Below are 12396 nucleotides of genomic sequence, written 5' to 3' on the forward strand. Positions count from 1 at the left end.
GTTCCAGTCTGTTAACAGGATAGTTGTTCCAGTCTGAGACAGGGTAACTGTTCCAGTCTGAGACAGGGTAGCTGTTCCAGTCTGAGACAAGGTAACTGTTCCAGTCTGAGACAGGGTAACTGTTCCAGTCTGAGACAGGGTAACTGTTCCAGTCTGAGACAGGGTAGCTGTTCCAGTCTGAGACAGGTTAACGAGACAGGGTAGCTGTTCCAGTCTGAGACAGGGTAACTGTTCCAGTCTGAGACAGGGTAACTGTTCCAGTCTGAGACAGGGTAACTGTTCCAGTCTGAGACAGGGTTACTGTTCCAATCTGAGACAGGGTAACTGTTCCAGTCTGAGACAGGGTAACTGTTCCATTCTGAGACAGGGTAACTGTTCCAGTCTGAGACAGGGTAACTATTCCAGTCTGAGACAGGGTAACTGTTCCAGTCTGAGACAGGGTAACTGTTCCAGTCTGAGACAGGGTAACTGTTCCAGTCTGAGACAGGGTACCTGTTCCAATCTGAGACAGGGTAACTGTTCCAGTCTGAGACAGGGTAGCTGTTCCAGTCTGAGACAGGGTAACTGTTCCAGTCTGAGACAGGGTAACTGTTCCAGTCTGAGAAAGGTTAACTGTTCCAGTCTGAGAAAGGTTAACTGTTCCAGTCTGAGAAAGGGTAACTGTTCCAGTCTGAGACAGGGCAACTGTTCCAGTCTCAGACAGGGTAACTGTTCCAGTCTTAGACAGGTTAACTGTTCCAGTCTGAGAAAGGTTAACTGTTCCAGTCTGAGAATGGATAACTGTTCCAGTCGTAGACAGAGTAACTGTTCCAATCTGAGACAGGGTAACTGTTCCAGTCTGAGACAGGTTAACTGTTCCAGTCTGAGACAGGTTAACTGTTCCAGTCTGAGACAGGGTAACTGTTCCAGTCTGAGACAGGGTAACTGTTCTAGTCTGAGACAGGGTAACTGTTCCAATCTGAGACAGGGTAACTGTTCCAGTTTGAGACAGGATAGCTGTTCCAATCTGAGACAGGGTAGCTGTTCCAGTCTGAGACACGGTAAATGTTCCAGTCTGAGACAGGGTAACTGTTCCAGTCTAAGACAGGGTAACTGTTCCAGTCTAAGACAGGGTAACTGTTCCTATCTGAGACAGGGTAACTGTTCCAGTCTGAGACAGGGTAACTTTTCCAGTCTGAGACAGGGTAACTGTTCCAGTCTTGTACAGGGTAACTGTTCCAGTCTGAGACAGGGTAGCTGTTCCAGTCTGAGACAGGGTAGCTGTTCCAGTCTGAGACAGGGTAGCTGTTCCAGTCTGAGACAGGGTAGCTGTTCCAGTCTGAGACAGGGTAACTGTTCCAGTCTGAAACAGGATAGTTGTTCCAGTCTGAGACAGGGTAACTGTTCCAGTCTGAGACAGGGTAGCTGTTCCAGTCTGAGACAGGGTAACTGTTCCAGTCTGTTAACAGGATAGTTGTTCCAGTCTGAGACAGGGTAACTGTTCCAGTCTGAGACAGGGTAGCTGTTCCAGTCTGAGACAGGGTAGCTGTTCCAGTCTGAGACAGAGTAACTGTTTAAGTCTGAGACAAGGTAACTGTTCCAGTCTGAGACAGGGTAACTGTTCCAGTCTGAGACAGGGTAACTGTTCCAGTCTGAGATAGGGTAGCTGTTCCAGTCTGAGACAGGTTAACGAGACAGGGTAGCTGTTCCAGTCTGAGACAGGGTAACTGTTCCAGTCTGAGACAGGGTAACTGTTCCAGTCTGAGACAGGGTAACTGTTCCAGTTGTTCCAGTCTGAGACAGGGTTACTGTTCCAATCTGAGACAGGGTAACTGTTCCAGTCTGAGACAGGGTAACTGTTCCATTCTGAGACAGGGTAACTGTTCCAGTCTGAGACAGGGTAACTATTCCAGTCTGAGACAGGGTAACTGTTCCAGTCTGAGACAGGGTAACTGTTCCAGTCTGAGACAGGGTAACTGTTCCAGTCTGAGACAGGGTAGCTGTTCTAGTCTGAGACAGGGTAGCTGTTCCAGTCTGAGACAGGTTAACGAGACAGGGTAACTGTTCCAGTCTGAGACAGGGTAGCTGTTCCAGTCTGAGACAGGGTAACTGTTCCAGTCTGAGACAGGGTAACTGTTCCAGTCTGAGACAGGATAACTGTTCCAGTCTGAGACAGGGTAACTGTTCCAGTCTGAGACAGGGTAGCTGTTCCAGTCTGAGACTGGGTAGCTGTTCCAATATGAGACAGGGTAACTGTTCCAGTCTGAGACAGGGTAGCTGTTCCAGTCTAAGACAGGGTAACTGTTCCATTCTGAGACAGGGTAACTGTTCCAGTCTGAGACAGGGTACCTGTTCCAATCTGAGACAGGGTAACTGTTCCAGTCTGAGACAGGGTAACTATTCCAGTCTGAGACAGGGTAACTGTTCCAGTCTGAGACAGGGTAACTATTCCAGTCTGAGAAAGGGTAACTGTTCCAGTCTGAGACAGGGTAACTGTTCCAGTCTCAGACAGGGTAACTGTTCCAGTCTTAGACAGGTTAACTGTTCCAGTCTGAGAAAGGTTAACTGTTCCAGTCTGAGAATGGATAACTGTTCCAGTCGTAGACAGAGTAACTGTTCCAATCTGAGACAGGGTAACTGTTCCAGTCTGAGACAGGTTAACTGTTCCAGTCTGAGACAGGTTAACTGTTCCAGTCTGAGACAGGGTAACTGTTCCAGTCTGAGACAGGGTAACTGTTCTAGTCTGAGACAGGGTAACTGTTCCAATCTGAGACAGGGTAACTGTTCCAGTCTGAGACAGGGTAGCTGTTCCAATCTGAGACAGGGTAGCTGTTCCAGTCTGAGACACGGTAAATGTTCCAGTCTGAGACAGGGTAACTGTTCTAGTCTGAGACACGGTAAATGTTCCAGTCTGAGACAGGGTAGCTGTTCCAGTCTGAGACAGGTTAACTGTTCCAGTCTGAGACAGGGCCTTATTTTGTTCTCATTGTGGCTTCATAACGCTTTTATTTGGTGGTAATGTGGTGGTAGTAAATATCAAAATGGCATCATTTTAGTATTTAGATCATATCCTAATTCTCAATTACTGTAGAAAGGGAGAGAGAGAGAGAGAGAGAGAGAGAGAGAGAGAGAGAGATGACAGTATTGCATTACTGTTAAGAGATTGACTGAAAAACTTTTATGGCCTGACAAGAACTTGGCCTGGCCTAGTCGACAAGGAAAACAAGCAAGATCTATCTATTTCCATGCCAAAACATCAGTCTCAGACCATTTCTGCCAGCAGTATCATCAAACTAATATATGTATCGCATATGCTCAGTGTTTCTCTACTACTATCATGACTCCCAAGGCAGCCAATTGGCAAATAGGATCTGACATAGGGCATAAGAGAAGGATGACAGGACATTACGGCTTCATTGCACCAATGGAATACATAGAATAACCATTGGGCATGGTTATCGACAGGCTTGATTGATAAGGGATTGGGAGGGTTGGTAAATGAATGATTGACAGTAGGCAGGGACACTCTGAACCCACAGTCATATAGTGGTAATATGGGTTGACACTGTCATTCTACTTACACCACAGGCTGTTACTGTGGGCTCCTGTTGCTTTGTGCTCCGAATCCAATTACTCTGGCCTTTCAAATTCTAGGCCAGCTATCAGAATTCAGGTTCCCCATACAATTATCCATTTAGTCCTGACATGTAGAATAAGCCTCATCTCTCTCTCTCCTCTATTGCCTCTGAGTATCCAAGTTGAACTGTACAGAGCTCTCCCTCCCCTTCTCCTCCAGTACAGAGTGTGGGTCTCAGACCTACAGACCTGACCATCTGGGTTAAACGACTGAATCATACGTCTTCATTGCAGGTAGCTGCTACCGGGCCAGAGTCCCGGACTCTGAAAGATTGTGCCGGCTGAGCAGTCCAGACAGGCCAGAGTGTCAGCGGCTCGTACTGGTACAATCACATTAATATCAACGTCAGTCGCCACCCACACCCTGCGCCCAGACAGCTCCGGTTTCAGTACAGCGTTCAGGGAAAAAGTCAGGTCATGTGCAGAACCTCAGTTTTAATTAGCTAATGGCACTTGTCGTTTCATCTCCTGCATCGGAGCTGATTGTTCACAAAAGACTCCATTTACCCGAAGAAAACACAACGCCATCTTGGCAATGGAAGCCGCTGTATGTCTCAACGTCTGCTTCTAGGGGATTTGGCCTCTCTTCCAAAAATCAGTCAAATAAATCTAAATATATATATATATGTTTGCTGGTTTCACACCCGTGGAAAAAAAAAGGAAATTCCATGATCTATGCTTTTTTTCCAGCAGGACGCTGGCTGGCTGCAGTCAGTTTTCCTTCAGCCTGTGGTGGTGTGTGTGTTTAGAGAGTGGCTTCATTAGCAGCTGGGGTGTGTTTTATCATTATGCTGTGGGTGGCTCAGTGCAACTCAGAGTTCTCAATCATTCTCAAGACTAAAACCGAATCTTTATTCCATTTGGAGAGAGGGTAGAATACCAAATGTGTTCTTAAAGTAAAATGGGGTAACACTATTTTACGGTTCAAAGAAATGACCAGGTATTTACTTGAAAGTACATGGTAAAATGGTAATTACATCTGCACTCATTTCTTTTCAGGCAGCAATGACGGCCATAGCCAATATCTTTTAATGAATTATGAGTAAAATAAACCATATCTTCTATTTTATCCTACACATTGCTCAAATAAAGGGGACACATCAGTTGGCATTACGGCTCTGGGCCCGGTTGTATAAAACATCTTAAGTTAATTTCCCACTTATCTTTTCCCTAAAAGTTTCTTTAACTTTAAGTCAGTTGCATAAAACATTTTATGGTGAGTTTCCTCCTTAAATTGAGTGATATCAATGTAAACACCATTTGTGGAGGTGAATGTTGCATTGCTAAGCCCTGGAAAACATCCACCAGCTAGCTAGCTACTTAGCTAAACAATGTAAGGTACATAATCCATGGCTACAAAGCTGCTGGCTAGCTAGGTACCTACTCTGTAAGTTCGCTTGATGTTCTAGAAAGTGATAGAAAGAAGTTGAGAAAAAAATAACTAAAGGAAACGTGTTTTATTATCTTCTGAATCAATTTGTTTCTCCTCTTGAATGTAAAAGTTATATTTTGCAATCTCCCAAAATAAATGTGATCTCTTTGATGAGATGTTCAGTCAGTGAATCAGGTAATCTCCATAGTAACCAGATACTTTTTCTGCCATACACTCCTATAAACTACCGCAAAATCCTTAAATTATGCCCTTACCTAAGGAAATGTTTGAAGGGCTCTATGCAACACCGTTAAACAATTCCCTTAGGTAAGGCAAATGTATTCCTTAAGGTAAACCCTTAAGGGAAACACTTAAGATGTTTTATTCCCTGTCCTTAACAGGCACGCAATAGCCTCCACACAACAACAAAAAACAATGATGAAATAAACACACAGGGTTTAAGATTAAAGAGTATACCACCCCAATGAATTCTACTATCTAAAAGCTAACATGACTCAACTTTTCAGGTCACTGAAAAAAGTGAGGGAGCACAAGAAAATCCTTCAACAGGTCTTCTCAACATTCCCATTGTTCATTATTGGGCAAGACCTACAATGGACAGGATTTCAAAACAATTTCATACAATTTTTCCATTCAAGTAATCTGAAGAGACTTGAAGAGAGAGTGTCTCATCAACTTCTATATTATATAGGGATTCCACAGTTTAGATTAATATTTATCTGAACTTCAGGGTACGGAGTGGAGCGATCTGTCCCAGAGACATCAAATCCGCCGGACCGTCTCGATATAACCCATTAAGATATCAAAGCCTGTGACTATGTCAGGGCACCGGTCGCTGGATATATTTTTAATATTTATGCAGACAAAAGAAAAAATGTAATAAACTAAAACAACACTGTGAATTAGGCATGAAACACAACAGGATATTGCAGGGAGATTATGCAGTTTCTTTTTCACCCGTGCCTGCCTGACTACCATACAACAGCCCTGGGGCCCGCAGTAATTGGAGGGGGGAACTTAAAAAGCACCTCTACAAGTTTAGAGAGCTTTACAAGTGATCTGTAACACAATGGTTACAGATGGAGCTGCAATTTTTATGTGGGCCAGCGTTAAACATAGCCAGGTATGGACAGTGACAAGCGAGAGGTCAGGGGTACAACTTTGTGTTGTGATAATGACTTTTTCCAGCCAAGACACCACATGAAACAAATGCTGTACAGCTGGAGGAAGCTGGAGGAGCCTGGAGGAAGCTGGAGGCACTGTTGTAGGCTGGAGGCACTGGAGGTGCTGGAGGAGGCTGGAGGCACTAGAAGAGGCTGGAGGAGGCTGGAGGCACTGGAGGAAGAGGGGAGTGTTATGCTTGGATGTGAGCGCAGCTCCAAGTCGTGAGCGCCCACTGGAATCTGCCGCTGGAGAAACAATAAGGGGATTAGCTGGGTTTTCTGGAGAGTTTGGTCCTAAATCGAAACGTCTCATCTGTTTCCTCTGTGTGAATAGCTAACATTCCTAAATGCCTTTGTCTATTGCATGAGTGTAGCAAACACAACAGGCATCATTCAAACGTTCCTGACTACAGAGGGAACATACGCATAAGAACTAAATAAGGACTTTAAAGAGATTGGGTTGAGACACTACGACATATACACACACACACACACACACACACACATACACACACACACATTGTATGTATAAAAGCACACACACTACAAACATATAGCCCACATTTGTGACAGATTATGGCAGCGAACTATTTCCATAGTATTGCACATGTGTAACCACACAACCACATGTAAACACAAACTCATCGCCTCAGAGACATGCAAAACACGTGCACACTTTCTTCCACTTCCTCAAAGAATTTCTGTAGAACTTTAAATCTAAATACATGCTCATTAGAAGTGTTTATGCAAACCTGAATACATTTCACATTTCTGTTTATGTTCAATTTGAGAACTGAGTGTGACAATCCAACATGGATGGAATCAATACTTCCTATTGTAGGGGTTAACAGGAATTCACGTAAGTATGACTAGGATGTGTGTATGTGTGTAAGAACACTTTTTGAAGGTACTGTATAAATGTATGTGTGTGAAGGTATGTGTGTGTGTGAAGGTGTGTGTGTGTGTGAAGGTGTGTGTGTGTGTGTGTGTGTGTGTGTTTGAGGCCTTTCTGAGGTCTGGGTTCTGTAGCGTGGGCGCACACACACACACATACACACACACATACACACACATACACATACACATACACACACACACACACACACACACACACACACACACACACACACACAAACACAAACACACAAACACACTGCCTCCCATCCCAGAGACAAAGTCCAGCGGCTCCACTACACTGAGCCGAATTGTTAGCATCTGGTAAGCATCTCCCTAGACACACACACCTTCACACGCATACATTTATACAGGGCCTTCAGAAAGTATTCATACCCCTTGACTTTTCCACTTGTTGTTGTGTTACAGCCTGAATTCAAAATGGATTCAATTGATATATTTTCTCACCCATCTACACACAATACTCTATCATGACAAAGTGAAAACATGTTTTTAGAATTTATAGAACATTTATTGAAAATGAAATACAAAAATATCTCATTTAAATAAGTATTCACACCCCTGAGTCAATACCTGTTAGAGTCACCTTTGGCAGCGATTACAGCTGTGAGTCTTTCTGGTTAAGTCTCTAAGAGCTTTGCATACCTGGATTGTACAATATTTGCAAATTACATTTTACAAATTATTATTTAAATAATTATTCTAGCTCTGTCAAGTTGGTTGTTGATCATTGCTAGACAGCCATTTTCAAGTTTTGCCATAGATATTCAAGCTGATTTAAGTCAAAACTGTAACTAGGCCACTCAGGAACATTCAATGGCATCTTGGTAAGCAACTCCAGTGTATATTTGGCCTTGGGTTTTAGGTTATTGTCCTGCTGAAAGGTGAATTTGTCTCCCAGTGTTTGATGGAAAGCAGACTGACCCAGGTTTTCCTCTTGGATTTTGCCTGTGCTTAGATTATTTTTATCCTAAAAAACTCCCTAGTCGTTGCCGATGACAAGCATGCCCATAACATGACGCAGCCACCACCATGCTTGAAAATATGAAGAGTGATACTCAGTGATGTGTTGTGTTGGATTTGCCCCAAACATAACGCTTTGTATTCAGGACATAAAGTTAATTTCTTTGCCACATTTTTTTTCAGTTTTACTTTAGTGCCTTATTGCAAACAGGATGATTAAAAAAAAAAAAAAAGTGTATTCTGTACAGGCTTCCTTCTTTTCACTCTGTCATTTAGGTTAGTATTGCTTAGTAACTACAATGTTGTTGATCCATCCCCAATTTTCTCCTGTCACAGCCATAAAACTATTTTAAAGCACATTTTTACTCCTGAACTTATTTAGGCTTGCCATAACAAATTAATTTTTAATTAATTTGTAAGAAATTCTAAAAACATAATTCCACTTTGACATTATGGGATATTGTGTGTAGGCCAGTAACACAAAATCTCAATTGAATCAATTTTAAATTCAGGCTGTAACAACTAAATGTGGAAAAAGTCAAGGGGTGTGAATACTTTCTGAAGGCACTGTACACATGTATACAGTACATAAACATACAGTTCTACGTGCCACCAAACTGACATCAGTGCCAGAGTTTGAGACACACCCAGTGTACAGCAGCTTGAGCAGTCAAAATAAAATAAAAATGAAAGTGTTTAATGTATACACCAAAAAAGTGCTGGACCAAAACACAGTGAATTATTCCCAGGACTTCCTAGAATTCCCAGAATTCACTTGAAAAATCACTGTGGTACTATATACAGTACAGAGCTGAGAGAAGATTCACAACCGGAGTTACAACACACACACACACACTCATGCATGATGTCTCTGAGGAACTTCTAGAGCTCACTATAAATTCACTACTCTATGAATTTATATATAAATTCACATTAAATGTAGCTAACAATGTAATGCAGTGGTAAGTGTTAATTTACTAACTGATTTACACTAACTGAATTTAATTTAACACTTTATTTTAACACTCACCATTTTTCACACTTTCACAGCCAGTAAATTATACCAAAAATTATTTAAAAACAAATATCGCCTTGATTTCATAAAAAGAAATAGAGATACAACAGGTATTTTTGTGGTATTAGGCTATGAGCACATCACACAATAATAATTATGTTTTGGACGGTTTACTTAAAATGAGGAAGAACATTTCTGACAGGGGTTGTGAAACTCTGAATTGAGCAAGACGAGAGATTTTAGCAGTTATCCCTCTGCTCCGTAGCCTCTTCTTCCACTAGACTACTACATATTTCCCTGTGTTTGGTTTGGATAAAACGTCAATTCACTTAATACTTGTGGGACATCAAAACATTTAAACCTCCCATTTAAAGGGATTAAGTGTATGCATTGCGTGGTTATGTTAACCAGATGTGTTGGTTTTTCAGGATCTGAATCCCTTCTTAAAAAACATTGAGCTAGTGAAAATAAACATGACTTCGCCCTACGCAGATTGTGGACTAATTGTGTATTTGGACTAAATCATTCTTAAGGTTGGAGGGCTTTTTCCATTTGCTAAGGGATGCCAGGGAGTGACAGTTTGACATTGATTAGTGTGTTGACTTGTGGAGTTGGAGAGTTTTACCTGTAAAGAATACAACCACAAAGCTATTTATACAGCGACGAGCTATACGGCTCCCATTATAACAACGCTTTTCTTCAATGGAAAACGTGTATTTGAAACATTATGCTAACAAAATACTGTTACTACAAATGTATCCATTTTCAATAAAAACATTTCTTATTTTATATTGAAAATAATCAGCAATGGAAAAAGAATCAGTCTTGCGCTTGGAAACAATGCATTTTGTTGATGAAATATTTTCTTAGATGAATGTAAGAACAACTAAGGGTATTAAAATTGGCTTTACAGCAACCAAAACATCTAACATCTATCACACTAACCCTAACTGTACTGACCCAGCAACTGTGTTTTAAACAAACAAATGTGACATTTTAGGTTGGCCACAAACCAATTTCTATGAAATACCAAATAAGATCTATGTTAGGGACTACTCTGACATCAATGCCATCCAGAAAAGACTCCACCTATACATGTTTTACACATGTACACAGCAGCTCCTAAATGTATGTTTAAATAAAATCTCTCTTGGCCTGCTTTGTGGAAACTAGAAAAGGCCTATGGATGGTTACAGTCAAACTGGGTCCTGGTTGCACCAGCTGGGAAGGTTCAATTTCATACAGTAAATATCCTGTGGTCACTGAAATGGAACCTATAATGGACCATACAAATGGCTTTGATTGGCTCTATTCAGAAGAGTGGGCTGTGAACAACATTCACCACTGACACCAGGCTTGGTTCTGGGCTCAGCTGGTGGGGAATTACTAGAATGGAATGGGTACACTCAATATGGCCGCCGGCCCAGACATCACAGAACTTTGACTTGAATGGTGATTCTAGTGATTATATTTCTATGGTGGGGAGAGGGACTCACCATACACTTGTTGGGCTTCTCTCCCGAGTGGACTCTCATGTGGATGAGGAGTTTGTAGCGGGCGTTGAAGGGCTTGTAGCGGCGGATGCAGCTGGCCCAGAAGCACGTGAAGTCCTCCCCTTTGCGCTGGTCGATGTGCACCTTCTCGATGTGCCTCACCAGCTCCTCCTGCTGCTCATACGTCGCGCTGCAGTCAATCCAGCGGCACACCTGCCTGTCGCTGAGCAGCCCACCGTCCTCACCCTCAGCAGAGCCCGAGGTCTTGGGTCCTGGGAGGATGGAGGAGGATGCTGATGCTGGCTGGTTCTGGTTCTGGAGATGCAACAGGACCCCCGGGCTGGGGCCCTCATATTGGTGCAGGTGGTAGGGCGGGGGCATGGAGGGCAGTGGGGGGGCCGGGTGGTGGGGGTGAGGGCGGAGGTGGCTGGCCACAGCACGGCCAGTCAGGTGGTGGTGATGGTGGTAGTGGTGCTGAAAGACCTCCTCCTCGCTGGGGGAGAAGTCGTCCAAGGGCTCCTGTTTCAGAGCTCCACCGCCGGCCCTCTGACAGCCCTCCTCCAGCAGAGACACGTCCCCAAGCAACCCTCCTGTCATCAGGGCCCCACTCATCAGTAGCCCCAGCCCCTCGGAGCCTCCTCCTGCTCCACCTCCACCCCCAGGCCCCGGCTGCATGGAGCCAGGCCCCTCACACAGGCCCTGGTTCTGCTGCTCCGGCTCCAGAGATGACACAGAGGAGGACGACGACGACGAGGAGAGGGACAGCAGGCAGGCGGCAGGCGAGGGCAGCTGACAGCTCTCTTGCAAGGGGGGCTGCTGGGGGCTGCTGCGCTGCTGGGGGGGCAGGGGCTTGCGGGGGGCAGCCCGGAAGGAGAAGCCGCCGCTGTGCTGGGGTGAGGGGTTCGTTCGGAGCCCGTTGACACAGGCCACCACGGACATCTGGGAGGAGCAGATGATGGCAGTGATATCGATCCCCTCAGTGGCGGTGACGACGGCGTTCGCTAAGGCGTTAGCATTGCTGCTGGCAGCGGCGGACTGGGAGGCCAGCGACAGGCAGCATCTCTTCAGGCTGCTATTGGTGAGCGGGGAACCACCCTGGGACAAAGACAGCGGGGAGGAGTCATCTTCATTATTAAACGGGTACGCCGCATCCACCGACAGAGGGCTGCCTAAGTTGCCGCCGCCGCTTCCACCACTGAGAGGACCCTCCATCTCCTCCCGCCGGACCCCAATGCCTCCCCTGCCACTCTGGAAGCCACCCTGGGAGATATTGTAGCCCATGGAAGCCTCCTGTTTGATGGGGTAGGGGAGAGGAAATACCCTGGCCGCATTGGAGCTGCCGCAGCCTGGGTCGGGCGAGGCCAGGGATCTCTGGAAGGCAGAGGACCTGTAGAGGGGAAAAACACACGGCAGGGAATCTGAGCAGAGCGAGGCAATTAGGACAACACCGGAGAGTATATGAACACTATTAGCCACCCGCTGTTGATAGATAAAGGCCATGGCTGTCTGGGTCCTGCCAAGTCATCCTTCCCACAGGCTGCAGCTTTCCGGCCCTGTACAACAGCAGGGCTGTGAGATTTAGCCCTGGCCTAGAGGGATCGCTACCTCTCTTTCTGCTACCTTGCTCTCTGTTACTCTCTCTCTCTCTCTCTCTCTCTCTCTCTCTCTGTTTACAAAAACAACATCTCCCCCCAGAGAGCCCAGATAGTCTGAAAGTCTCAGTCAGAGGGCCTAGCAATCACATCTCACAGACAGTGAACTTTTCAGACTAACCTCCTAACAACCACATCTCACAGATAGTGAACTGAACTTTCACAGAGAAATGGAATCAGTGGATCG

The 12396-nt window shown here is 44.8% G+C and overlaps 1 protein-coding gene across 1 annotated transcript in view; it reads right to left on the reverse strand.

Moving 5' to 3' along the window:
• The window catches only part of LOC121576557 (zinc finger protein GLIS1), a 135325-nt gene that overhangs the window by 68975 nt on the left and 53954 nt on the right, over positions 1-12396 (reverse strand). The window contains exon 4 of the mRNA XM_041889792.2: positions 10561-11944. Within this exon, the coding sequence (XP_041745726.1) occupies positions 10561-11944 (1384 nt within the window). The remainder of the gene's footprint in view (positions 1-10560; positions 11945-12396) is intronic.

The sequence above is a fragment of the Coregonus clupeaformis genome, chromosome 11 (genome assembly GCF_020615455.1).
Source record: "Coregonus clupeaformis isolate EN_2021a chromosome 11, ASM2061545v1, whole genome shotgun sequence".
In the NCBI taxonomy this organism is placed as follows: domain Eukaryota; kingdom Metazoa; phylum Chordata; class Actinopteri; order Salmoniformes; family Salmonidae; genus Coregonus; species Coregonus clupeaformis.